General features: G+C 45.7%; 1 protein-coding gene across 6 annotated transcripts; it reads left to right on the plus strand.

Moving 5' to 3' along the window:
* Window positions 1-493: 493 nt before the first annotated feature.
* USP30 (ubiquitin specific peptidase 30) lies at window positions 494-26,599 on the plus strand. Of its 6 annotated transcripts, none has more exons than XM_057526732.1 (13): window positions 494-679; window positions 3,770-3,879; window positions 5,027-5,209; window positions 10,804-10,907; window positions 15,644-15,742; window positions 16,487-16,532; window positions 17,637-17,731; window positions 22,236-22,295; window positions 22,786-22,872; window positions 23,659-23,739; window positions 23,835-24,054; window positions 25,241-25,361; window positions 26,252-26,444. In XM_057526732.1, the coding sequence occupies exons 1-13, from the start codon at window positions 597-599 to the stop codon at window positions 26,301-26,303; spliced, it is 1,341 nt and encodes a 446-aa protein (XP_057382715.1). In that variant the 5' UTR covers window positions 494-596; the 3' UTR covers window positions 26,304-26,444. The 6 variants fall into 6 exon arrangements, with proteins under 6 accessions (XP_057382715.1, XP_057382714.1, XP_057382712.1 ...); XM_057526729.1 differs by having other exon boundaries at window positions 495-679; window positions 16,490-16,532; window positions 26,230-26,599; XM_057526728.1 differs by having other exon boundaries at window positions 496-679; window positions 26,230-26,598.
* Window positions 26,600-27,231: the final 632 nt, after the last annotated feature.

The following is a 27,231-nucleotide window of genomic DNA, read 5'->3' on the forward strand; positions in this document are numbered from 1 at the left end:
AAAAACTGTGAAGATTGAATATGAATAATGCATGTGACGTACTTAGCGATGCATTTAAGTGAACAATAAGTTTGGTGGCTGTTATTATTAAAGGTCTCGGTTTCTCTATAGGTGTCGTCAGAGAAGGGCCACATGCTCATTAAAGGCCCTTCCTCTGCGATCCATTTCCACTCCGACGACAATTATAACTAACGGTGGCCAAGTCGTGATCCCGTTTTCAGGCGGGGGTCGCCCTCTTCACACCGAAAAATAAAAATGACCCAGGGTCCCTTCTGCAAATGGGATATGTGTAACTATGAACAGGGCCCGAGCAAAACTTGAAAACCAAGCGGCCCCGGGCCGCACGGCCTCCCTTAGTAACCGACGCCGACGCCAGTGACTAAGGGGGAAAAGGAAAAACAACGCGGTGGTCCGTCGACTCCAGTCCTCCGGCGAGAACCACTTCCGTTTCTTCCGGGAGCCCGTCCTTCGGTCTACCCTCCCCGGAGGAGCTGGGACTTTGGCCGCGGGTTCCGCCGTCTCGGGAGCCCCGGGAGCCCTGGGTCCGGCCGCGGAGATCGCGGCGGGGGCGGCGGCAGGCCTCCCGCGCAGCCGCGATGCTGAGCTCCCGGGCTGAGGCGGCGATGACCGCGGCCGACAGGGCCCTCCAGCGCTTCCTGCGGACCGGGGCGGCCGTCAGGTGAGCTTTGGGGGGCGGGACGGCCGGGGAGGCCGTGACCAGAGGGACCAGGGTACCCAGGCTGGCCTATGGCGGCCCTTTCACGCCCTAGTAATGGTCCCCAGGGGCCGGAGTGAGCATTCCGGAGGTTTCTGCGTCCCGAAGTGTTGGAGGCCCAGGCCTTGGGGCGGGAAGGGCAACGGGCCTCCAGGGCCTCCAGGCAACGGCGATACTGTCGGCACTCCCCAGTTCTGCTGGCGCTCCCAGTTTCATCAGTGCCCCCTCCATCCCCTCCTCCGCCTGCCAGTGCCTCCTCTAATTCTGTCATTGTCCCCAGAACTTCCGTGGAGCCTCAGCCTTGTCAGTGGCCCCCTCGGAGCTCTCAGCGCCTCGCAGGCCTTACCGGACCCCTTCTTCCTTTCAAGATACCCCCAATCCTTCTGGGCTCCCTAGTCATGTCAGTTCCTGGCCTGCTAGGGTTCCCCAACCTGTCAAGCTCCCCAGTCCTGCCATGGTTCTCACAACCCTGTAAAGTGCCCCGGGCTTGCTAGCGCCCCCCACCCGCACTTTGTCAGTACCTCTCTTCCTGTCACACCCCCCCCCACTTTTGCCAGGGATCCCTTAGTCTGTATGGGTCCCTAATCTAATTAGTGGCTCTTTATCTTGCAAGGGCACCTAAACCAATCAGGACCCCTTAACCTGTTAAGGCTCCCAGTCCTGTTAAGATCCCACATTCCTGCTAGGACCCCCAATAGTATGGGTTCTCAACCCTGTCAGGGTCCCTATGTCCCTTCTCTTATCCACCCTCCCTCGGGCTCCGGGCTTCAGAGCTGAGCACTGTGACTCCGTCCCTCCCCACAAGCCCCCTTCCTGACCCCAAATGACTGAGACCCATTGCTCAGGTCAGCTTCCTCCCTCTGGAACTGGAGCAGTCTAAAGAGCTTATTATCCCAGGGTTGGAAGTCCTCAGTGGCGATCCTGCCCAGTGCCCCCACTCTGTAGTTGGGACACGGGCCTTGCAGTGGCCATGCCTGTGGTCCTACAGCTGAGCTGACAGCAGAGCTGCGGGGAGAAGCCAGATCTTTTCACTCCCAGGCCCCACTACTCTCCTCATGTTGTGGGGTTTCCAGAGTTACACTTGGCCCTGGGTTTTGTTTGTTTGTTTGTTTGTTTTAGAAATTCACGTTCTTTTATTTATTTATTTATTTATTTATGACTGTATTGAGTCTTCGTTTCTGTGCGAGGGCTTTCTCTAGTTGCGGCAAGTGGGGACCACTCTTCATCGCGGTGCGCGGGCCTCTCACCATCGCGGCCTCTTCCTTTGTGGAGCACAGGCTCCAGACGCGCAGGTTCAGTAACTGTGGCTCACGGGCCCAGTTGCTCCGTGGCATGTGGGATCTTCCCAGACCAGGGCTCGAACCCGTGTCCCCTGCATTGGCAGGCAGATTCTCAACCACTGCGCCACCAGGGAAGCCCCGGCCCTGGGTTTTTTATCCATGCCCTACTTAGGACCTAGGCAGGCCTTCTCTCCCATCCTTTTGACATTCTGTCCTTCAATTTCCCCATGAGCTTCCTGGTTTGAAGCACAGACTTGGCAGCCCAACAGACGTGAGTTCAGATCCACGTGGCCTCACGTGAATATACCTATTGTGTAAAAGTCAGCACAGTGTTGCATTAGGAAACTTCAAGAATAACTTTCATGAATGAAGCTGAGATTATAATTCTTGATAATTGCAGCAGCTAACATTTATTAAGCTCTTACTATGCACCCCATGCATTAGCACTTATTCAGTCTTTACAATAATTCTGTAAGGTAGGTCTCACAATTGTCCCCATTGTACAGATGAGGAAGCTGAGGCTTAGAAGGTACAATGACGCCGTAGGGAATAGCAGAACCAGAACTGAACCAGATTACGGAATTCCACTTTCTTAACCAAATTCTGTGCACATTCTACCAACACTGTCTTAGGAGAACAAAGATTTATTTGAAATTCAGTCATCAGTTGTGTATCACATCAGCCATGACATTGGAAAAATGTTGGTTGTTGTAGACAGAGTTACTGGTATCACCAGTGGCTCTTCCCTGAGTTAATGTTGACTGAGTTGAGATCAAAACAATACTCACATGATGCATATATTGGGATAAGAATATTTTAAACACACACACACACATATATGTAGCTAACACATATATACAGGTATATATTGCACAGATATATGTAGGTACATATATTGGTTGCCTTATTTAGTGGAAATACATAACTGTGTATGAAGACAGTGTTTTAAGTTACTGGTGAAATTTCTTTATTTGTAGTAAAAGAATAACTTCAGTATTCGAGTCAAGCCTCAAGTGAAGAAATCTGTAATTTAATAAATATTCAGAAGATCTTTTACACTATTGTATGCCTCTCCCCCACTCTGTTTAATAACCTAAAAGATAAATCCATTTCTATATTTCTCCAGGTCCCAATCATTCAATAAATATTATCAAGAACCTACTATGTGATCTAAATACTTGGAAACACTTGGGATATGTTAGTGTGTAAAACAAAGATCTCTGCCTGTGGGGACTTTGCATTTCAGTTGCGGGAGACCGAAAATAAACGTGGTGAATAAGTGAAAGTTAGGTTGGAAGGTGGTGAGCTCTGTGATAAAAAGAAAAAGTAGAACTGGGTAAAAGGGCCACGAGTGCAGGTTCTAGCAGTTTGTTAGAAGTGAAGGGATGGGGAGCGAGTGAGCCAAGCGGTGCGACCTGGGGGAATAGCATCTGAGGCAGAGAGAGCAGCAGTGCAGAGGCCCTGGGGTGGGAGCTTGGCTGTGGCCAGGGTGGCGGCCAGTATGGCAGCAGAATGAGAGGCAGAGCAGGAGGAAAGCCCTGGCCGGTGGGGCTCTGGGGAGGTTGTGCTCCAACTTAGGTTTTAAATCCTAGTGTCTAAATGTGCTGATTTTCAAGACATAATCCTATACTGTATATTAGTTTAATCTGAAAGCTAGGTATTTGGCAGGTCAGTGGGTTATTTTGATGAAATGTTATTTCTGTGTACCTGTACCTGTATATACACGTATTGCATTTGTGATGAGGAAAGACAGTAAACTTATTTTCTTTTTTAGATATAAAGTCATGAAGAACTGGGGTGTTATAGGTGGAATTGCCGCTGCGCTAGCAGCAGGAATATATGTTATTTGGGGTCCCATTACAGAAAGAAAGAAACGTAGAAAAGGTAAGAATGAAGGCTTTGGATCATGGTCTATAGACTGGACCCAAATTCTTATTGTTTAAAAACAGTACAAAAAGGGGAGGACATTTTTGGTTCTCTTGTATCTTCAATTTTGTCAATAGTACTTTCTTTTAAACAGAAGTTAATTTTAATGACTCATTATTTTATACCCCATAGTAAAAAGATTTATATTTCACCCCCACTAAGGTCATGAGTTTGAGACATGCTTCGTAATGAAAAATTTCAAGTGGCTTAATTGTCTAAGTGTTCTCATTGCTATGGCCATTGTGTTTTTCAGTTGTACAGCTGCCTAATTGTGTGACGCCTTTGTGCTTTCACTGAATAGCTGCTAGTCACTAGTAAATGTTTCAAGTTCGTTTCTTCACTAACACAAAAGTCTATTTCCTTATTTTTAAAAATGCCCCCCTTTGTCAATGTTGCTCTACTTATATTGATTAAAATTCAGCCAAAATAAATAAATACATAAAAGGGACAGGTGTAGCAGAATGTTGATCACTGTTAAATCTGGGGATGGTTGTAACTGGGGTTCATTAGATACCTGCTCTTCTTTTGTGCATGTTTGAGAACTCTCATAATAAAAAGTGTTTTTTTGTTTGTTTTTGTTTTTTAATTTCAGCGGAAGAGGGAAGTATGTCAGATTTTGTTGATCTCTTTGCAGAAGGACTGATCAGAATGGCAGTAGTGGTGTCTTTCCCACTGATTATAAGAACAAAATCATTGTCCTGGGGAACAAGAACAGAACAATTGTTTTCTTCTGTTGTGAGAAACATTGCTTTCTTAACAAAGAAGAGAGAGAGAGTGAGGGAGAGAAAGAGAGAGAGAGGTTACTCAGTGTTTCTGAACATTCAATGGAAGCCAGGCTGTGCCAGACACTCTGGTGCATTTCAGTAGTCACACGCGGCCCGGACTTGTCCTTCTGCGGCTTGCGGTCTCCTGAAGGAGCGGTAGTAGGACTGGGCCTCGGCTAGGACAGGATGCCTGGCCCCCTGCTCTCTGTGGATGAGGACTTTCTGAGGTAGGGGTTTTCAGTCCAAGGCCACGGTGCAGGAATTCTGGGTCCCAGATGGGAGAAGAAAAAGGAGATGGTCCAATGTGATGCTCTGTTCTCTTGTTCCCCCCACTTTTTTAGGGCTTGTGCCTGGCCTTGTCAACTTGGGGAACACCTGCTTCATGAACTCCCTGCTGCAAGGCCTGTCTGCCTGCCCCACCTTCATCAAGTGGCTGGAAGAGTTCACCACCCAGTACACCAGGGATCAGAAGGAGTGCCCCCAACACCAGTACTTGTCCTTGACACTGTTGCGCCTCTTGAAAGGTACCTACCTGGAAATGTAAAGAGCGTGCTGTGCACTTTCAAAGCAGCAGCCCAGATGGCAGGCAGAAGGTTAATAGCCTTTGTGTAGAAAAAGATCATAAGGGCCCAATAGATAGAGAGAGGTATTTTTTTTTTAAATCAAACCTGTAATCGTTTATTTTAAAAATTGTCAGTTTAGTAACAGCTTTTTAGGGAAGGAGAAAAATCCACTTCCATTTAAGCATTTTGACTGTAAGAAGTACTCTGGTTTCACAAACATCAAAATTTAAAAACAAGAAGGGTCTTAGCCTAGGAAATAAGGTAATTAACAAAAGAAATAATACAAATTGTATTTAGATAGATACAGAATGCATCTAACAAACAAAATAAACAATTTGGCCATCATCAAAGAAATGGAAATAACATAATAGTGAGGTACCATTTTTTGGCCTGTCAGCAAAGACTGGAAAATCCACAATCCTGACCAGCTGTTGGGTGACACCTTCATACATGCTGGTGGTGGTGTAACTTGGGGCAGCCTTTCTGGAAAACAGTGGAACCACACAGTAATAGCTTGCAAAATGTTCAGTACAATTTGACCAAGTAATTGGTGGACCGTGATTTACACTAGCCTGCAGTGGAGTTCTCAGGGCAAACAAGTGTGGGAATGGCCCAATACTGGCCCCGAGCTTGGAGAGTCACAGTGTACACGGGCTTGGTAAAGGTTTTAAGAAGCCACCAATCTAACTTCATTTTGAAACCACTTTTTTTGACTGTGGAACTGGGTTTCCTCCTATAGCATCTGGACAACCCCACACGCAGATACCAAAATCTGCAGATGCTCAAGTCCCTTATATGAAATGGTGTAGTGTTTGTGTATAACCTACCTACATCCTCCCATAAACTTTAAATCATCTCTATGTTACTTATAATACCTGATACAATGTAAATACTATGTAAATAGTTGCCGGTGCCTGGAATGCTATATAAATAGTTGCCGGTGCCTGGCAAATTCAAGTTTTGCTTTGGGGAACTTTCTGGTATTTGTTTTCCTGAATATTTTCTTTTATTTGGGCTGCACTGTGCAGCGGGATCTTAGTTCCCCTACTAGGGATTGAACCTGGGCCCCTGGTAGTGGAAGCGTGGAGTCTTAACCACTGGACTGCCAAGGAATTCCCTTCCTGAGTATTTTCAATCCTTGGTTGAATCTGAGGATGCGGAACCAGTGGGTATGGACGGCTGACTATATGTGCAAAGATCTCCAACACCTAGTGGTAATGGGGGGGAAAAGGAAAGAATATGGTTATCCAGCAGTAGAATGATTAAGCAATCAATGGAATGTTGCATAGCCATTAAGAATCATCTTTATGAATGTTTTTGTTTTGCTTTTAATTTGGGAGAGGGCATAGGCTATTCTATTAAGTTTGGAAGAGTGAGGTACTAAATATGGTATAATTTTACTTCAGCCAAAGCAAAAATTTCCACAGAAAAAAGCTGGACAGAAAAAGCCAAAATGTTAGCCATGGCTATTTTGGCATGGTGCAGGTGACAGTTTAAAAACATGAAAAAAAAAAAAAAAACTACTAAAACTTTCAATAATCGTGTATTACTCACATAGTCAGAAAAAAAAATTGGATTTTAAAAACACTCAGCTAAATATTGCTTCACTGAGGTATGACCTCAGCTTGACACAGAAACCTTTATGAAAAGTAAGTTCTGCTCTTCTGTATAAGAGGCAACTTGAAAATAATTTCTTTTACTGCCCTGTTTAAAAAAAAAAAAAAAACCATCCCAAAGACTGTGTGAAGAACTGACACGTCCACATAGGTGTCATAATGTAGGGTTAGGTGTTGTCCTCCCATTATATCCTTCCTTCTCTGCTTCTGATTCTCAGTGTCTTTTATTTTGGTTTTTAGAAATAGTTTTTAATTATATAAGTAATGCATGAGTAAATTCTTCTTGTTAAAAAATTAAAGCATTACAGATAAGGCTAAAATTCTCTTTATCACTACCCCGGTCCCGCTGCCCTCCTTCCTTCCCAAAAGTAAAAGATAAGTGTAACCTTCCAGACCGTTTTCTGTGCATTTAACTATGTTTCTAAGTACCCACAGAAATGATATATTGTTTTGTTTGTTTTTTCATGACCAAGTAACGTGATATGTATTAGAAAAATGGCCATTTCAGTACTTGTAGCTCTACCTCATTCACCGTTTTTTTTTTTTTCTTTTTGTGAGTTTACTGGTCTCATGTATTTTGTCTTCTGTGAACTGCCAACTCATATCCTTTGCCCATTTTTAAAAATTGAGGTAAAATATTCATAGTGTAAAATTTACCACCATAACCATTTTCAAGTAAACAGTTCTGTAGTATTAAGTATATTCACATTGTTGCGCAACCATGACCACTATTCATCTCCAGAAAGTTTGCATCTTCCTGTATTGCAACTCTGTATCCATTAAACAATAACTTCCATTTTCCACTACCCCCAGACCCTGGTAACTACTATTCTATTTTCTGTCTCTATGAGTTTGACTATGTACCATATTTAAGTGGAATCATACAATATTTGTCCTTTTATGTCTGGTTTGTTTCACTTAGCATAATGTCCTTGAGGTTCATCCACATTGTAGCATGTGTCAGAATTTCATTCCTTTTTAAGGCTGAATATGAGTAATATTCCACTGTGTGTGTATATGTATGTATATACACACTACATTTTGTTTATCCATTTATAGGTCAGTGGATGTTTGGGTTGTTTCCACCTTTTGGCCATTGTGAATAATGCTGCTATGGACACTGGTGTACAGATATCTGTTCAAGCCCGTGCTTTTAATTTTGGGGGGTATAGACCCAGAAGTGGAATTGCTGGATCAAATGGTAATTCTGTTTACTATTTTGAGGAATCACCATACGCTTTCCATAGCAGCTTTGGCATTTTACATTCCCACCAGCAGTGCCCAAATGTTCCAGTTCTCCACATCCTCACCAGCACTTGTTATTGTCTGTCTTTTTTTTTGTTGTTGTTGTTAAATGGTCTTATATTTGCGTTTTTATTTTTTTAATTTATTTATTTATTTTAAATGGAAGCTTTATTTATTTATTTATTTACTTACTTATTTATGGCTGTGTTGGGTCTTCGTTTCTGTGCGAGGGCTTTCTCTAGTTGCAGCAAGCGGGGGCCACTCTTCATCGCAGTGCGCAGGCCTCTCACTATCGTGGCCTCTCTTGTTGCGGAGCACAGGCTCCAGACGCGCAGGCTCAGCAATTGTGGCTCACGGGCCTAGTCGCTCCGTGGCATGTGGGATCTTCCCAGACCAGGGCTCGAACCCGTGTCCCCTGCATTGGCAGGCAGATTTTCAACCACTGCGCCACCAGGGAAGCCCTGTCTGTCTTTTTGATGGGTGTGAAAGTGATATCTCATTGTGGTCTTGATTTGCATTTCCCTAATCATAGGTTATGTTGAGCATCTTTTCATGTGTTTATTGGCCATTTCTAGGGTTTTTTTGGGTTTTTGTAATGAAATGTCTATTCAGATCTTTTGTCCATTTTTTAATTTGGTTTTCTGTATTTTTGTTGTTGTTGAGTTTTAGGAGTTCCTTATATATTTTGGCTCTCAAGCCCTTATCAAACATGTGATTTACAAACGTCACGCACCCTTACAGCTGCCTAGCATCCATAATCGCAAGATATCCCGGTTTACTTAGCCATTTGCTTCCGGTGCCTTGTCTACATAAACAGGCTGCAGTGAACGTCCTTGTACATGCCCATCGTGCACATAGGCACCTCTTTCCCTGGGGTAGATCCTGAGAAAGTCATACTGCTGGATTGTAGGGTATGAAAATTAGTAGACATTGCCACATTGCCACACAGCATTGTAGGCAAAATTGGGCTGAAGGGGACATTCAGATTTTCCTTGGGAGGGTAAAAGCTAACAGAAGGGCTGCCTGGGAATGTAGGAGGAAGAGGGAAGGAACAGTACCTCTCCTGATGGGTCTCCTTCATACTGGAGGGTAAAGGTCTGACCTCAGGGTTTATTTGCACTGATAACTGGCTACTGGCCGCCAACGCTGCTGCTTCTCCACCACAGGTCACCACCCACGGCACCAGCCATGTTCCGAGAGGGGTGGCGTTGGCAATGTTCAGACCCTCCAGAGTCAGAGCCTGAAGTATTCAGAGCCGTCTCTCAAGTTCACTGACTGCAAATCAAGGAGGAGAAACAGGCTGGCTTAGTTTATCTGGAGAATCGCTGAACTCCCAGAAACTGTGCTGAGAGGGCAGGCTCCTGTATTTTTATCTCCTCTGCACCAGCAGTACTGGCCCAGTGTGATATACTGGTCCATAATAATATGCTATGGGACGGGGGATGGTCAAGATCAGGAATCAACAAACTATGGCCCTTGGGCCAAATTTGGCCTACCGCCTGTTTTTTTTTTGTTTCTTTTTTTAAATGACTTTATTTATTTATTTATTTTTGGCTGCATTGGGTCTTTGTTGCTGCGTGTGGGCTTTCTATAGTTGCGGCGAGCGGGGGCTACTCTTCGTTGCGGTGCGCGGGCTTCTCATTGCGGTGGCTTCTCTTGTTGTGGAGCACAGGCTCTAGGCGCATGGACTTCGGTAGTTGTGGCACGTGGGCTCAGTAGTTGTGGCTCACGGGCTCTAGAGTGCAGGCACAGTAGTTGTGGCACACGGGCTTAGTTGCTCCGTGGCATGTGGGATCTTCCCGGACCAGGGCTCGAACCCGTGTCCCCTGCATTGGCAGGCGGATTCTTAACCACTGCACCACCAGGGAAGTCCCACCGCCTGTTTTTGTGAATAAAGTTTTATTGAAACACAGCCATGGCCATTTGTTTACCTATTATCTATGTAATATGTAATATTACATATTATTTATCTGTCATCTATGGCTGCTTTTTGTGCTACATTGGCAGAGATGAGTAGTTGCTACAGACACCTGCAAAGTCTAAAATGTTTACTAGATGACCCCTTACAGAAAAAGTTTGCCAACCCTGATCTAGATGTAATTGTAATATAAATTCATAAGCCCATCAGATTTTATTTTTGTCTATTAGGCTTGATTCTACCTTGATTGAAAAGTAAACCACTCAGAAGACCTTTTCAGGCTGCCTCATAGAGCTTGATGCTTTGTGGTGATAATCAGAAACTCAAATGCAAACAAATCCAAGAGAAGGCCTTATGGCCACAGGAGAGAGTCTTGTGAAGGGGGTTAGGGCAGTGAGTGTAGGGTTGGACCAGATGGTTGTTTAAAGGCCCTCCTGTCCCTCAGAGTTGTGAGTTAAGATCATTTTATTCACTACAAATCTTGCAACAGTAAATTTATATTGATGATAGTAATTCAGATATCTGAAAGTCAATTACTTCATTTAAATGCTGCAGCCTCATGAAAAATTACATTCATTCGACAAACACGAAGTGTCTACTAGTGTACTAAGCATTGGGTAAGGCTACAAGGAAGAATAATGAAAGAGATATAATTCCAAGGTGAATTTTACAATCCTTACATTTTTAATTAGCTCTGACACGTTGTGCTGTGCAGGTTTTCTGGTTAGTTGTTGTGCTGGTTCACTTAATAACTGTGCTTCCTTTTTTGTTCCCAGCTTTATCCTGCCAAGAAGTCACTGATGAAGAGGTCTTGGATGCAAGCTGCTTGTTGGACGTCTTAAGAATGTACAGATGGCAGATCTCTTCGTTTGAAGAGCAGGTGAACACAACATTCAAAGCAGGTTTCCTTGGAGAATCTTTCCCACTAATGAGGTGGGGCCTGAGCTCCAGAAACAGCTGCATTGCTGCAGCAGGAAGAATAAACGCCAGCATTGACCTTGCAGTTGTCTGCCCTGCGTGGACATTTCTGTGACATTTTAGACAGCCTTAGTGTCCCGAGACCAGATTGTGAACTTTATTCCTGCTCTCGCGATCAGGGGAGAGGGAAGGTTCACAGGATAGGGCATGAGCACACAGCTGCCAAAGAGGGAAAATCTTTTTAGTTCTTGAGTGACTTTGCATTTCAGTGGATGGTGGGGACATCTGGGGCCTATTAGAGAGGAGCAGGTGGCTTTACCTTAGAGGCTCAGAGGTTCAGGTGAGACTCTTTTTTAGACTATACCTTCATTAAAAAAAAAAAAAAAATCAGTCTTCGGAGGCTGGCTTAAAGTGGCTGCAAACCTTGAGCAGCTGTCGTATGCAGTCCCAGGGCCTTCCTCCAGCCACTCCTGCCCCCCTTTTCCACGACTACAGCTTCCTTGTCTTCTTTGGTACTGGCCACCCTCCTCCTCTTCCCCAGAGGACGAGGCTGAGGCTGAGAGAGTGAAGTTCTAGGGACCGAAAATTTCGCTTCCATTGTTGTACACTTCCGGCGGTCCATCCCCGCCGCCACATTTCCAGGCTGGCCCTGGCCAGCGCTGGGTTGGCTGCTTCTGCCTCCACTAGGTAGCCCCTGGACCAGAGCCCCTGGGCTCCCAGAACTGTGGGGCTGAAGCAGGAGGCATGTAAAAACGGAGAAGTGAGGCGGGAAGGCTTCCTCTCTCCCCTCTTCTTTAGAGATGATCTCTGTTTCCACTTTGATCTGAAGCCATGTCTGTGTTACTTCTTAAACACGACGTTGAGAGTATCCTATACTTCCTTACAGCGCTTCTCGATTAATCCATTCTATGTTGAAATAGTTTTCCATTTAGGGAATACTTTTGAAATCCTCCTCTGGTAACTGGAATTATTTAGCTACATCTTACATTTCTCTAAACTGAGAGAGTGACTGAGATTTAGTCCTTAAGAACATCAGATACCTGTCGGCTGAAAAAAAAATGCACAACCTAAAAGTTGAGAGTTAGGTTTTATTTGACTGACGTCCTGAGGACTTAAGCCCGGGAGGCAGCCTCTCAGATAGCTCTGAGGGACTGCTCCCAAGAGGTAAGGGAGGAGCAGGATATATCAAGTGTTTGCAAAAACAACAAAAACAAAACCAGGTAGTCAGAACATCAAAAGATTACTGTTAATTAAAGAAAAAACAGACATCTCAAGTTAATGAATTTAGCATTTTTCTGTGTAAGGGAAGATGCAAGGGTCTGAGTTCATTGAAATCATTCCTTCGAGATGCCCCTTAGCTGTCTAGGGCTGGTATCCTGCTTTTCTCCACCTTGAATCCCCTCAGAGGACACAGTAGGGGGCGGCTGCAGGAGCTGATGGCTTGGTGGCCAGCAACGTCCTTTGTCTACTGATATGACAGGTGACATTCTTTGCCCACATCCCTTTTCTAAGTCCTGCTCTTCTGTCAAGGACCCACTTAAGTCCCAGTTGCTCCTGGGGAGTATTTCCAGTGTCTGACACTGAGCCGCAGATTGCCGTAGTGTGCGTGGGAAGGAGAAAGCATGTCTCTCTCTGGTTCTGTTCCTCTTTGAAGGTATCCAGAGCGTCTAGCGTGGGGCCTTGTCCACACCTTCACTATTAATGATCTGGTCATCCAACCACTTTTCAGTGTCTAAAGCTAGAGCTGTCGGGCACTTTGGACCAGGTATGTGAATTATCTGATTGGATCCTCACCACAGCCCTGTAAGGAGTTACTGTTACTACCCCCATTTTACAGATGAGAACACTGAGGTTCAGAGCAGTCAGGTGACTTGCCCAAAGTCACACAGCTATTTGAGTGACAGAGCCAGGATTCAAGCCAGTCTGGCACTAAAGTGGCTGCTCTTCAGCTCTTCTCCGATACTGTTCCTTTTCTCAAGGCCAAGTAGTCACGTGGCTGACGGTGACAGAATAGGTTTTGGATCCGACTCCGTCTTGTCTTGGGACTTCTCTCTGTGGTGGACCCTTGCTCATGCTTCACGGGCTGGCCCAGATGGCTGGTCTGTCAGGGCTCCCCGAGCCTTGCAGGAAGAGATGATCCTCCCTCAGCTCCACGTCCAGGGCTCATTGGTCATAACAGGGCCAGAGCATTGCACTGCTAGATAGTAGCAAGGCTGCCGTGTCTGCCCCTGGGTTGTGAGTCCCTGAGGGCAAGAGCCTTGCTTTCCTTACCTTTGACTTTCCATCACTCCATCGCCAACTGCTGGTCATAGCCTCAGAGGGGATTCATTCATACGTGCAACAAATACTTACTGAATGCCGGCCTCGGGAAGGGCCTGCTGAGGGCGCCGGGTGGTAGCAGCAAGCGTGACTTGGAGGGGCCCTGTGCTCAAGGAGCTCGCGGTGTAGTGAGGGTGGGTCTGCTGACTGTTCACAGGTAACCTTAACGTGTGCTAAGAAGGTGATGTGAGAAAGTGTGGGACGACGGGCAGTGAGAGGAAAGCGGCAGGGGGACTCCTTTAGAGGGGGCGGCTTCTCTAGAGACCTGAGGTTTCAGCTGAGACCTGGAGTCTAAAGAGGAGCGAGGCCCGGGTGCTGTGGGCGCAGTGTGCCAGCCGGAGGAGCAAAGCCGGGGCGAAAGCCTCGAGCAGCTGCAAGGACACTGCGTTTGGAGAAGGGCAGGAAGGGCAGGGCAAGCAGTGGAGGAGAGGGGGCTGTGAGGAGTGCAGGGCCTGGGAGGCCGAGGGCCGGAGCTGGGCTTCTGCTCTGCGTGCAGGGGGAGCCACTCGGAGCTTTGACAGGGGACTGCTTAGGCCCGACCTAACATGTGAACAGGACCACGCCGGCCTCTGTGTACAGGAGGCGTGCAGCGGGGCAGGACGGGAGCAGAGAGGAAAGGTGGGAGGCCGTGCAGACACCCAGGCCGGAGAGGGTCCGGCTCAGACTGGGGCTGAGGCAGGGCAGATGGAGAGACCTCAGGGATTCAGCAGGTGTTCTGGAGGGAGAGCCTGCAGGGCCGCTGCTGAATGGCCTGGGGTGAGGTTAGGTCAGGGAGGGCTGGTGAGGGAGGGTTCCCTGAGGAGCCCTGAAGGATGAGAGAGAGGCGGCCGCGTGAAGACCCGGGCCTGAGGTCAGAGCCGGCTTGGCGCATTCAGGGAGCAAGAGGAGGCCAGGGGCTGGGGCACAGCGAGTGGGGGAGAGGGTTCTAGGGGCCGGGGCGTGTCAGGGCTGGTCAGCTAGCTAAGAAGGGAACCATTTACTGCAGCAGTGGAGGCCATCAGGAGGCTGAAAGCAGAAAAGTCATTTGCCTTTAAAAACAGATCGCTCTGGTGACTGTGGACGGAGCCAAAAGTTGCAGCCCAGTGAGGATCAGCCGCGTCAGAGTTCAGGGCGCACGGGCTGCCCATCCCAGGGGAGTCGGGGTGGCTTTGGCTTTGGGGAGAGGGGCGTTTGAGTTGATCCTTAAAAAGTAGTCCCCTGTGGGCTTCCCTGGTGGCACAGTGGTTGGGAGTCCGCCTGCCAATGCAGGGGACATGGGTTCGAGCCCTGGTCCGGGAAGATCCCACATGCCGCGGAGCAGCTGGGCCCGTGAGCCACAACTACTGAGCCTGCGCGTCTGGAGCCTGTGCTCCGCAACAAGAGAGCCCGCGACAGTGAGAGACCCGCGCACCGCGATGAAGAGTGGCCCCCGCTCGCTGCAACTAGAGAAAGCCCTTGCACAGAGGCGAGGACCCAACACAGCCAAAAATAAATAAATGGATAAATGAATTTATAAGAAAAAAAAAAAAAAAGTAGTCCCCTGCCACATGAGGCAGCAACTCTGCCTCTGGGTGTTCGCCCGGGAGAGCTGACAACAGGGACTCAGATATTCGTGTAGCCCTGTTCGCAGCAGCATCGTTCACGACAGCTGCAAGGCGGAAGCAGCTCACCCGCCCATCCATGGCTGATGGATAAACAAGATGTGATAGGTGTACATAGTGGAGTTATTACTCAGCCTTTGAAAGGAAGGAAATTCTGTGCTGCATCATAGATGAATCGGCATATTGTGCTAAGTGAAACAAGTCAGTCACAAAAGGACAGATACTGTATGATTCCACTTATCTGAGGATAAGTGGAATTCATAGACAACAGAGTAGAACAGTGGGTGCCGAGGGGTGGGGGCGGATTGGAGAGTTAGTGTTTAGTGGGCGTGGAGTTTCCATATGGGAAGATGAAAAAAGTTCTGAAGGTGGACGGTGGTGATGGTAACACAAGAACAATGTGAATGTGCTTAATGCCAATGAGCTGTACACGTAAAAAGCTTACATTGGATGAGTGCTTTACCACAATGAAAAAAAAACAGTAGTCAGGTAGAGCAGAGGTCAGAGCCATCTCAGTAAAGCTAAAACAGGCTCAGAGATGGCTAGGATCAGCGTGAAGCCTGCCCACCCAGCATTCTTTCCTTCTCTCTCCCCTTGGGCCTCTCAGTTGAGGGCCTTTACTCGTGAAAATGTCTAGGATGTAACCATTTCCATTTAACGCACTGGGCCTTGAGAAGGTGGAAAGCAAATTCTGCCCACCTTAGCCATAGGGGGTCTTCCTGGTGGTCCACACAGGGGTGGTTCGGACGTTGCCGCGGCCTCTTCGGGCCACTCTGAAGAATGCTTTGCCCTTTGACAGGACGCTCATGAGTTATTCCATGTCATTACCTCGTCTTTGGAGGATGAGCGGGACCACCAGCCCCGGGTCACACATCTGTTTGATGTGCATTCCCTAGAGGTAAACCATTAACACTCTCAATACAGTGAATGCGGTCTGTGCATATTGAACAGGTACAGGGAATGCAAATGTAATTTTCGTGTAACTTTAAACTCAAAAGTAAGATTTGATAAAAACCCAATAGTGGGAGTGAGGCTGGGGGAGGGTCTTAAACGTCACACTTGGCAGTTGGTGACTTTGGTTAGGGATGTCAAGCTCTTAAAAACGATTCCTTGCTGCAATTTGTGTTGGGCTTGAGATGAAAGAATGTATTTTTCCCCCTATTTAATACAGGAGAACGAGGAGCCACAGGAATGCTAAATGAATCTTATTTCTCTGGCACATTATAAATGTTAGGGAGTTGATAAAAGTTAATTAGTAAAAGGGGGGGAATATTCCGGAGAGGCAGTATGTTCAGTTGCATTTGGCGAAGGAACAGGTACAGTAACCAACCAGAGAGCATAATTAAGGCCCCTTTTAGGAAGCTTGGTTTAAAGTTGATTTTGAGGGACTTCCCTGGTGGTCCAGTGGTTAAGCCTCTGTGCTTCTAAGGCAGAGGGCTCGGGTTCGATCCCTGGTCGGGGAGCTAAGATCCCACGTGCCGAGCGGCGTGGCCAAAAAGTAAAAAAATATATAAATAAATAGAGTTGATTTTGAACTGTGCAGTCAGCACAGAAACTTGTGAGATTTAGGAGTGGGGTGAGGGTGGGTGATCAGAGAGATTGCAGTAGGGTTTTCAGCCTCTTCCTTTTTCTTGCCCTACAGCAGCAGTCAGAAGTGACTCCCAGACAGATCACCTGCCGCACCAGAGGTAGTCATTTTCCGTTGAACTATAACACGTGAGATGTGTACTTTTTAGATGTGACAATAATTTGCTTTATGTTTTCTAAAAATAATGTTTTTTCTGGTGACACGCATTCTGCCTTGGAGTGTGTGTACTTGAAAGGAACTTGTGTTGTGGAAACAGTTTTAAACTGTCCCCCTGGTGAACATCTTGAATTGTTCCATCACACCTGAGCCCTGCTCAGTTTCCTCTGAACGGACTTATTTCTCCCTCAAACTAGGGTTTTTCTTTACCTTCTTGAATTGGTCCTCCGGTGAACTTAATAAGCTGAAACTGCCGTGTCCTCAGCATTTACACTTTGGCCAACTATTCCTGCAAATGATCCCTTCCTCCTTAGAAGGAAATTATTGTTTTCTTAACACTTAAAAAAAAAAAATGACGTGTCAATTCCTTTGCACACTGGTAGTAATGAGAACAATTCTCTTTTGGGTCCATACCGTGTGCCAGGCACCGTAATATCTCATTTAAGCCTCCCAACAGCTCTATGAAGTTGGCAGTATGGAGGATAGTGGGGTCATATTATCCCCATTTCCGGCAAACTGAGGCTTACAGGGATGAAGTCTCTGGCTCTGGGTCACATGGCTAATAAGCAAAGCCAGGACCCGGCCCAGGCTGGCCTGACTTGGAGCCCGTGGTTCCAACTAGCACACCACGCTGCTGTGTTTATTCCGCTAGCCCCCGTCCTGTCCCCCCCAAAACTCGTGTTTTTCAGAACCTGCTTATTCTGATGATTTCAGAAGTTTATCTCACTTTATGGAATGTTCACCAGTGGTATCATTCTTGTGACATCTCAAACATTTGAAGCAAATGTTTGTAAAAAGACGTTATCAAACACAAATTTCTTTTTTAAATGTGGCTGTACCTAAGGACCTGTGTAAATTCTCCTGTGAAGGGAACTGGTTGTCTTTTTGATGGATTTCAATAAGGGAAGCTCTTTCAGTTTCCTTTTCAGGAACTTTTTTTTTTTTTCCTAAAGAAGGTGTGTCTACCACGTACTAAGAAGGGGGGTGAATTTTGAGGTTGGTGCCAGTGGGCTAGAAGTGGCCTTTCAAAAGGTGTTCTGTATTCCAGGGTCACCTCATCCCACATCTAACCACTGGAAGTCCCAGCATCCTTTTCATGGAAGACTTACTAGTAACATGGTCTGCAAACACTGTGAGCACCAGGTAAATACAGTACCAATACTTGATATTTTCTGGCAAGGTTTTATTTAAGTTAAGATTCATGAAGGATCCAGAGCATGGGGACTGACATTGGTGTCTGGCTTTTGTGATTTTTCTGGGGTCTGTAGGCTTGGTGGACCGACTGCCCACCCTTGGTCAGTGCTGACATATCAGTTGATTCTCAGATGGCATCTTCTGTACCAAGAGCAGCAGACCCATTGTGATTGGCAGGGTTTTGAGTCCTAAGGTTGGGTCTATACCCATGGTGAACACAACAGATTCTAGGGCTGGTTTTTTGGTGAGTGTGTGTGTGTGTTTTGCTTTTGAGATTTTAAATTTTTATTATGCAGAATTTTGAGCATGATGCAAAAATAGAGAATTGTACAACTGTCACCTCAGTCAATTTTAGAATATTTTTCATCACCCACCCCTCGCTCCCGCACACACAAAAAAAACCACCCCTGTACCCATTAGCAGTCATTTCTCATTTCTCCCCACACTCTGTCAGCCCTAGGAAACCACTAATCTACTTTCTGTCTCTATATAATTTGTCTATTCTGGATGTTTCATATAAATGGAATCATATAATATATGGTGCTTTGAGACTAGCTTCTTTCACTCAGCATAATGTTTTCAGGGTTCTTCCACATGTTGTAGCATGTATCAGTACTTCATTCCTGTTTATTACCAAATAATATTCTATTGTATGGATAGACCACATTTTGTTTATCCATTCGTCAGCTGATGGACATTTGGGTTGTTTTCACTTTTGCCTCATCTCAAATCTTAAGAAACAAATATTTGGTGTTTCATAATTAGGTATGATGTTTTCTTTGAGTTTTCATATTCTCCTTTTATCACACTGACAAAGTTCTTTTCTATTCCTAGTTTGCTGAGAGTTTTTATCATGACTAATAATTGGATTTTGTCTTGCTTTTTCTACATATATTGAGATGATCTTTTTTTTTTCTTTTATTCTGTTAATATGGTGAATTACAGTGATTGATTTTTCTAATGTTAAACTACCTTTGTGTTTCTGGGATAAATTTCATTTTATTGTGATGTCATTCTTTTTATATATTACTAGATTTGATTTGCTAACATTTTCTGAAGGCTATTCGTGTTTTATGTTTATGATTTTCTTGTAATGTCTTTCTCAGGTTATATTATAATGGTTATGCTAGCCTCATAAAATAAGCTGGGAAGTATTCCTGCCTCTGTTTCCTCAAGGTCTTTGGGTAATATTGGTATTGCTTTTTCCTTAAGTGTTTGCTGGAATTTGTTTCTTTTTCTTTCTTTAGTTCTATTTTTGCTGAATTTCTTTTGAGACTTTGCTATTAGGCACATACACATGAATTAATTATGATGAGTTGACTCTTATTGTCGTGATGAAATGTCCCTCTTTATCTCTAGTAAGACTCCTTGTCTGGAAGTCTATTTTGTCTGTTTCTATTGTATGTCTCTTTCTGTGCTCTTATTTTTGACCTATCTTTTGTCTTTGTATTTAAAGTGTGGCTTTTGTAGACAGCATATAATCGGGTCTTGCCTTTTTATCCAGCTTCCTATCTGCCTTTTAATCAGTGTGTTTAGTCCATTTACATTTAATGTAGGTATTTATAGGGTGGATTTAGGTCTGCTGTTTTACCGTTTGTTTTCTACTTGTCTCACATAGTTTTTGTTTCTCTGTTCCTCCATTCCTCCCTTCTTTTGGGTTAATTGAATACTTTTTAGTATTCCATTGTAATTCCTCTGTTAGCTTTGTAGCTACACTTTTTTTACATTTGTGTGTGTGTGATTACATCATGCAGCGTTAACTTATCACAGTTTATTTAGAGTTAATATCATATTCCTTTGTGTAAAATGTAGGAACATTATGAAAGTATAGTTCTCTTACCCCATCTTTTGTGCTTTGTCATATATATTCTTTACATCTACATACATTATAAACCCCACAACACTGTCATAAAAATTTTTGCTCTAAACAGTTATATGTGTTTAAAAGAAATTAAAAGAAAAAAATTTCACATTTACCATTTTCAGTATTCCTCAGTGCTTTCTGTAGATCCAGGTCCATTTGATGTTTTTTTCCCTTCAGTCTAAAAATATTCCTTTAACATTTCTTGCAGGTCTGTTGACAAATTCACTTAGATTTCATTCATATAAAAATGTTCTTGTTTTGCCCTTCTTCTTTTTGAAGACTGGTTTGGCTGCGTATAGAATTTTGGGTTGACAGTGTTGCTGTTGTTTTGGTTTGGTTACATTTATGTACATTTATGCTTTTCACCAACTTTGAACATTTTTTTGGCCATTATTTTTTTCAAAAAAATGTATGCCCCATTCTCGACTTGTTAGTCCATTTGATATTGTCCCTCAGGGTCACTCAGGGTCACTTAGGCTTGGTTCTTTTTTCTTCAGTCTTTCTCCTCCGTGTCCTTCAATTTAGATAATTTCTATTGACCTATCTTCAAATTTACTGACTGTCTTTTCCATCTTCAATCTCTGTTTGCTTGCCCAGTGAATTTTTCATTTGAGTTATTGTTCCTTTTAATTATATATTTCTTTTGGTTCTCTATAATTTCCATTTCTCTGCTGAGATTCTCTATTTGTCCTCTGCTAGATCTAAATAACTCTCTCTTCCTTTTTGTCCTTGAGCATATTTTTTTTTTAATTTATTTACTTATTTATTTATTTTTGGCTGTGTTGGGTCTTCGTTGCTGTGCGTGGGCTTTCTCTAGCTACAGTGAGTGGGGACTACTCTTCATTGCGGTGTGCAGGCTTCTCATTACAGTGGCTTCTCTTGTTGCAGAGCACGGGCTCTAGGCACGCGGGCTTCAGTAGTTGTGGCACATGGTCTCAGTAGCTCCGTGGCATGTGGGATCTTCCCGGACCAGGGCTCAAACCTGTGTCCCCTGCATTGGCAGGCAGATTCTTAACCACTGTGCCACCAGGGAAGTCCCCTTGAGCATATTTATACTTCTTTAGGGTCCTTGTGCTAATTTCACCATCCAGGTCATCACCTCCTCTTCCCTACACACCATGGGTCACACTTTCTTCTTTCTTTGTTCTGTATGTCTAGTAATTTTTAAATATTGACACTGTAGTAGAGACTCTGGATTCTGGTATGTCTCTCTGAGAAATAATGAATTCTGTTCTAGCAGGCGGTTGCCTTGGCTGAGCTCAAACTCCAAACCCCATCTCTCCCAACAATGGGCGGCAGAACCTCTGCTCAGTTTTCTCAGCCTCCAGCCGCAGCTTCTTGCTGAGTCCCTGGAGTCTCTTCCGTGTCTGTGTGCTTTAGGGATCAGCCATGGAATCAGGCAGGGTTTATACACAGATTTTAGGGCTTATCCTCTCTTGACTCTTCTCTTTCTGGGATTTCCTCCAGCCTCTGTACCAGCCCTGAACTCTGTCTTCTGATACCTTAATCCTGTAAGACTGCTGCTTTTTCCCACCCAACACTGAACTGCATGGATTAGGGGGTACCCTCAGGCAAAGAAGCCACACAATACAAATCTCACCCACGGAGGTCCTGTTTCTCCAAGAATTGACTTCTCCATTTCTTCCTGCTTTTGGTAGCCCTCCAGTTGTTCAAATTGTTTTGTTTTGGTCCAGATTTTACAACTGTTACGTCAAGGAGAGTTAGTCTAGCCAACCTACCATGCCATCATCGAAAGCAGGAACTCTTTTTTTTTTTTTTTTTTTAATATATTTATTTATTTATTTATGGCTGTGTTGGGTCCTCATTGCTGCATGCAGGCTTTCTCTAGTTGTGGCAAGTGGGGCTACTCTTCGTTGCGGTGCATGGGCTTCTCATTGCGGTGACTTCTCTTGTTGTGGAGCACGGGGTCTAGAGCACAGGCTTAGTAGATGTGGCGCATGGGCTTAGTCACTCCATGGCATGTGTGATCTTCCCGGACCAGGGCTCGAACCTGTGTCCCCTGCATTGGCAGGCAGATTCTTAACCACTGCGCCACCAGGGAAGTCCGAAAGTAGGAACTCTTAACCCTGTTTTATCATTTGTTGTTTTGGGGCTTTTTTTGCAGCTAATAATATAACATGCACATCTTTCCATATAATCATGTATAGTTCTACTACACTATTTTTAATATAGTATTCCATTCTATAATATATGGACATGATATAATTTATTTAATCATTCCCTAGAATTTTCACCAATTCACATTTTACTGTCATAAATGATGCTGTGATAACCACATCCTTGTACTTATGTTATCCATGGTTATTTCCTAAGGATAAAAATCCCCAAATTGCTGGGTCAGGTATGCTATTGTATAGTTTTTCCAAGATATCCTTTGGTATTATTGTAGTTCTTATGTTTACAAGGTTGTTCTTAATAGAATTTGCTTCTAGGTAAGTACATTATGTTTGACTATGTTACTGTTGGGCATGTAAATATTAAACTGTTTTATAGGCATATATCTTCCCATCTATAAAACTTTGAATTGAACCTAAGTCCTTTCTGGATTTTCTGCAATATGTGTTTCAGAGTCCCGTTCGATTTGATACCTTCGATAGCCTTTCACTAAGTATTCCAGCTGCCACATGGGTATGTACTGATCTGTGGTTTACTTGGGGTCTGTTTTGGAGACATTTACATCTGAAAGGGCTCTGAGACATTTCATGTAGCTCAGCTACTACACATGACTCAGACACATGGTTGGTTGAACCCGTCTTAGTTTTAATCTGTGGTACCATGGCCTGTCTTGGGGGGAGAAGGTGGGCATGTTCTCTCTGGCTGCAGAAATTTTGGCTTTTTTGAACACACACACACACACATTAATCTCAAATTCAAAGCTATCTACAAGAACATGGAAGCCCATAACTTTCTGCAGTGTTATGTCCTCATACCCTTGAATCCGTCCATAAGAGCAAATCCAGGATGCTCTGGGTGCCCCATTTGTTCAGGAAACACCCAGTTGTGTCTGTGAAGCTTCACTGCCCGCCTAAGCAGGATAAAGCTCTGGGCGTCACACTGTTAACAGTTTCAGTCTAGCTCTCCTTGCATTGTAATCATGAATGTTCTTCTTGTGCCGTAGGGTCATCCACTGACCCTGGACCACTGCCTTCACCACTTCATCTCGTCGGAATCCGTGCGGGATGTCGTATGTGACAACTGTACGAAGGTATGGCTTTAACCCCAAGTGCCATTTCCCAAGCCGGCTCACGTGTCCTGATACGGCGCTTCCCACGCCGTCGGCCCTGAGCTCTGCCGGCTACCCCCAGAGGCTCTCTGCAGCCACAGCCACGCCCATCGAAGTTGCTGAGGAAATTGGCAGCCCACGGACCAAATCTTTTTCCCAGATGAGTTTGGTTTCGTCCACAAAATGTTTAAAGAAAAAAATTTGAATGCCATGCTTTGAGGTGGCACAGGCCTGCTCCAATTCACTGCAGTTGCCTCCGTACCCTCCTGTTTCACATCTGCTTCAGCTGAGCGACCTGCCCGACTCCCCCGAGCAATTAAACATCACCCTCTGAATTAAGAGGAACTGTGGGGGCCAGAAATTTTGAAGACACAGAACGAAACAGATGACATGCTAGTGTCAGTTTCAGTGCGGCCTCTTTACTTCTTTTGCCTCCACGGTCACCATTAGTTAATGACTAAAAGAGTGAAGACAACTCACAGATAATTGGGCAGCTGAGTTCCTTCAGCAGGTGGACGTCAAGTGCCCAGTGAATGCACTTGTAACGCCAGCCTGATCCGCAGCTCTCCCTAGGGGTCCTGTTTCAAGAATTTCTGCAGAGGGCCTTCCCTGGCAGTCCAGTGGTTAGGACTCTGCGCTTTCATTGCCGAGGGCATGGGTTTGATCCCTGGTCGGGGAACTAAGATCCTGCAAGCTGCGCAACGCTGCCAAAAAAAAAAAAAAACCAAAAAAAAGAATTTCTGCAGAGAGATGTTTCCTTTATTTCAGATTGAAGCCAAAGGGACGCTGAATGGGGAGAAGGTGGAACACCAGAGGACCACGTTTGTCAAACAGTTAAAACTAGGGAAGGTGAGCCCATGCCGCATGCCTGGCCGGCTCTGCTCCCGAGGGCCCCCCGGGTCCCGCTCCCGACCCGCGGCTCTTTCCGTCTCTCCCACCCGCAGCTCCCCCAGTGTCTGTGCATCCACCTCCAGCGGCTGAGCTGGTCCAGCCACGGCACACCCCTGAAGCGGCACGAGCACGTGCAGTTCAACGAGTTCCTGATGATGGACATCTACAAGTATCGCCTCCTCGGACACAAGCCCGGTCACCGCAGCCCCGAGCTGCACGAGAAGGCGGGGCCTGCGCTGGAGCTGCAGGACGGGCCGGCAGCCCCCAAGCCAGGTGCCTGCCCGAGGGGCCAGCGCAGCTGGAATTTGCGGCACAGAGAGGGATCTTCTCGGTTCCTTGTGCCACAAGGGCCAGGCTTGCCCGACGACTGCTTAAATTCTTGAGAACAGCAGGATTGGGGGTGGGAGAGGGAAGGTTTTGTAAAAGAGGTTTAAATGATATAGTCATGAGATGTCTAGTTTTTAAAAACTCTCTGACAAATGAAAAACTACAGGCAGGAAAGCAAAAGGTTGCTTTCTGGTCTTCTGACTAAACAATAATTGGCTCACCTCATTCCAGTGATTTTCTTCCCCCCAATACAGTCACCTCGTTTAGACAGGAATTGTGGGGAGGCAGTGTCCTGGCTGAAGATCCCCGAACATCTTATTTGGGTTGATCCTTCTTTACTGAATTGCTTGTTGTCTGATCCCATTGCCATCCTCCCTTGAAGCTAATTATTGAATCAGGTCCCAGTGAAGCCAGGTAGCTATTATCACTCTGTCTCACTGAAGAGAAAACCGAGGCTCCCAGAGGCTGATTGGTCCAGGGGCAAACAGCAGATGGGGGATCTGGTACTGGAATGAAGTGTCGGGACAGTTTTGTAAAGGTGTTGTATGTAATATGTTCAGTTCTTTGTAAATGAGGAAAACTCACTGACTTTCAAGGCTCCAAGCCTGAACTCGCCAACCGTGTGCCAGGACTGTCTTCCCTGCACCCCACCTTTCCCCACCTAACACCCCTTACTACCATAATTCTTTCTTACATCCATTTGTGTGGCCTGGCAGGACATCATTCACAGGGAGACCGAGCTTTGTCCTTTCTCAGCAGATCAATAGTTTAACATTGGGAGCAGCTGGGGCGGGAAGAGGGCCCAGTTTTAAATCAAGGACCTCTTTGCCCTGGCTTCCTCTTCTCCCTGGCAGGGGTGCAGGTCTTTAGCAAACAGGGCTGGGAATCTCAAAGCTTCACAAAGCTGTCAAAGTGAGCAGGAGGCTAGGAGCTGGGTACGTTGTTTCCTATTTGGGGTTAAAGCAGGCGGAGACAAAAAGGAAGTTTTATGCATCAGCACAGTACGAAATCAAGTATCTGTTTTTCTTTTGTAGCCTTATTGCTGAGTTAAATTTCAAGCTAATCCAAACCATGTTTTGTTTACCCAAAGCTGCTGCTCACTTTCATTGCCTTTGGCCTTTTTCTCTTGCAGTTCGGAATCCCCCGGGGGGCACCAAAACACAGATTCTCATGAACGGCGCCTGCTCCCCGTCTTTCTTGCCCACGCTGCCAAGCCCGATGCCCTTCCCCCTCCCAGCTGTTCCTGACTACAGGTGAGCCACTTTTTAGACGCATACGCCTCATCCACTGATGGCTTTAAAGATAAGAATTATAATAAAGTCCATAAAATGTAAATGTTATGTGTGTGTATACATGTACATACGTATGAAAGTATGTACATAGAATATCAAGAAAGAAATTAAAAAAGTTTTTGGGACACCACCTAAAGATAGATTGCCAGTTAAATCTTTTTTTTTTAAATAAATTTACTTATTTTATTTATTTATTTTAGGCTGCATTGGGTCTTCATTGCTGGGCGCGGGTTTTCTCTAGTTGCAGACAGTGGGGGCTACTCTTCGTTGCGGTACGCGGGCTTCATCAGTCCGGTGGCTTCTCTTGTTGCAGAGCACGGGCTCTAGGTGTGGGCTTCAGTAGTTGTGGCTCACAGGCTCAGTAGTTGTGGCTCGCGGGATCTAGAGCGCAGGCTCAGTAGTTGTGGCGCACGGGATTAGTTGCTCCGCGGCATGTGGGATCTTCCTGGACCAGGGCTCGAACCCGTGTCCCCTGCATTGGCAGGCGGATTCTTAACCACTGTGCCACCAGGGAAGCCCTCACCAGTTAAATCTTTGTCTTCCACTCTGTAAAGTTATGTGTGTGTGTATGTGTATGTGTGTGTGTGTGTATTTGTGTGTGTGTGCATATACTACACAACATACATACACTCACAGAATGGACAGTTGACCAGGCCAGACCTGTATTTACAGGTCTCTATTTCAGTGGTTGCATAGTCTTCAGTTGTCTAGCTGTACCATTGTGTCAGTCCCCTATTGTTGAACATCTAGGGTTTTTTACTCTTCGCTTTTGCCTCTAAAGCTTCCGTGTTGTACTTGTAACCCACTGGCGTTTGTTCCTACCGTTCAGCGCCTCCGCGTACCTCTTCCAGCTGGTGGCAGTTGTCGTCCACCACGGAGACATGCACTCGGGACACTTCGTGACCTACCGACGGTCCCCGCCTTCGGCCAAGAACCCTCTCTCCACCAGCAACCAGTGGCTGTGGATTTCTGACGACACCGTCCGCAAGGCCAGCCTGCAGGAGGTGCTGTCCTCCAGCGCCTACCTGCTGTTTTACGAGCGTGTTCTTTCCAAGATGCAGCACCAGAGTCAGGAGCGCAAGTCTGAAGAATGACTCTGCCCCGGCCCCGAAGCTAGAGCTGATGGCTCCGTCCAAGGTGTGTGTGTGTGTGTGTGTGTGTGTGTGTGTGTGTGTGTGTGTGTGTGTGTGTGTGTGTGTGTGTGTGTGTGTGTGTGTGTGTGTGTGTGTGTGTGTGTGTGTGCGCGTGCGCGCGCGCGCGCACGTGCTGTGGTGTGTACGTGCAAGCAGCCCCACTAGAGTCCTGCAGCCTTCTGGCGTGTTCTAAGAGCAGGCTCCACACAGGAGCAGGTGGCCCCGATTCAAACGAGGTCAGGCTCCCCGCACAGCTCTGCCCGTGCGCACCAGGGCGGCGGTGTCAGGCTAGGAAAACAGTCATTGTGTCTAGAGCGTGTCTTGTCACTCACCTGATCCAGGTAATTAAAAGAAACCAGACTCCAGAAGCCACCTTTTTTAGATTCTGATACATAAGGTGTTCTCAGAGGGGAGTTAACTTTGTCTGATCCTCCAACGTGTCAGCATAGCTCTTTTATTTTTAATAAGCAGTCCCATAAAAATGGTTGAATTAGTGAAATTATTAAAGGCAACAACTTCGAAGAAAAAGTGCCTTTCACTCTCAATTGCTTTCGTAGCATGTCCCTTATGGAAAATACACCTCATCTGGGAATCATATAAACAATTTTTCCAAAGCTCTGTACCTTCTAAAGTTACCGAATGGAGAGCAACAGAACAGTTTAAAGACGCCTGATGCATACCTGCCTTCCCTTTTTATA

The sequence above is a fragment of the Balaenoptera acutorostrata genome, chromosome 13 (genome assembly GCF_949987535.1).
Source record: "Balaenoptera acutorostrata chromosome 13, mBalAcu1.1, whole genome shotgun sequence".
NCBI lineage: Eukaryota > Metazoa > Chordata > Mammalia > Artiodactyla > Balaenopteridae > Balaenoptera > Balaenoptera acutorostrata.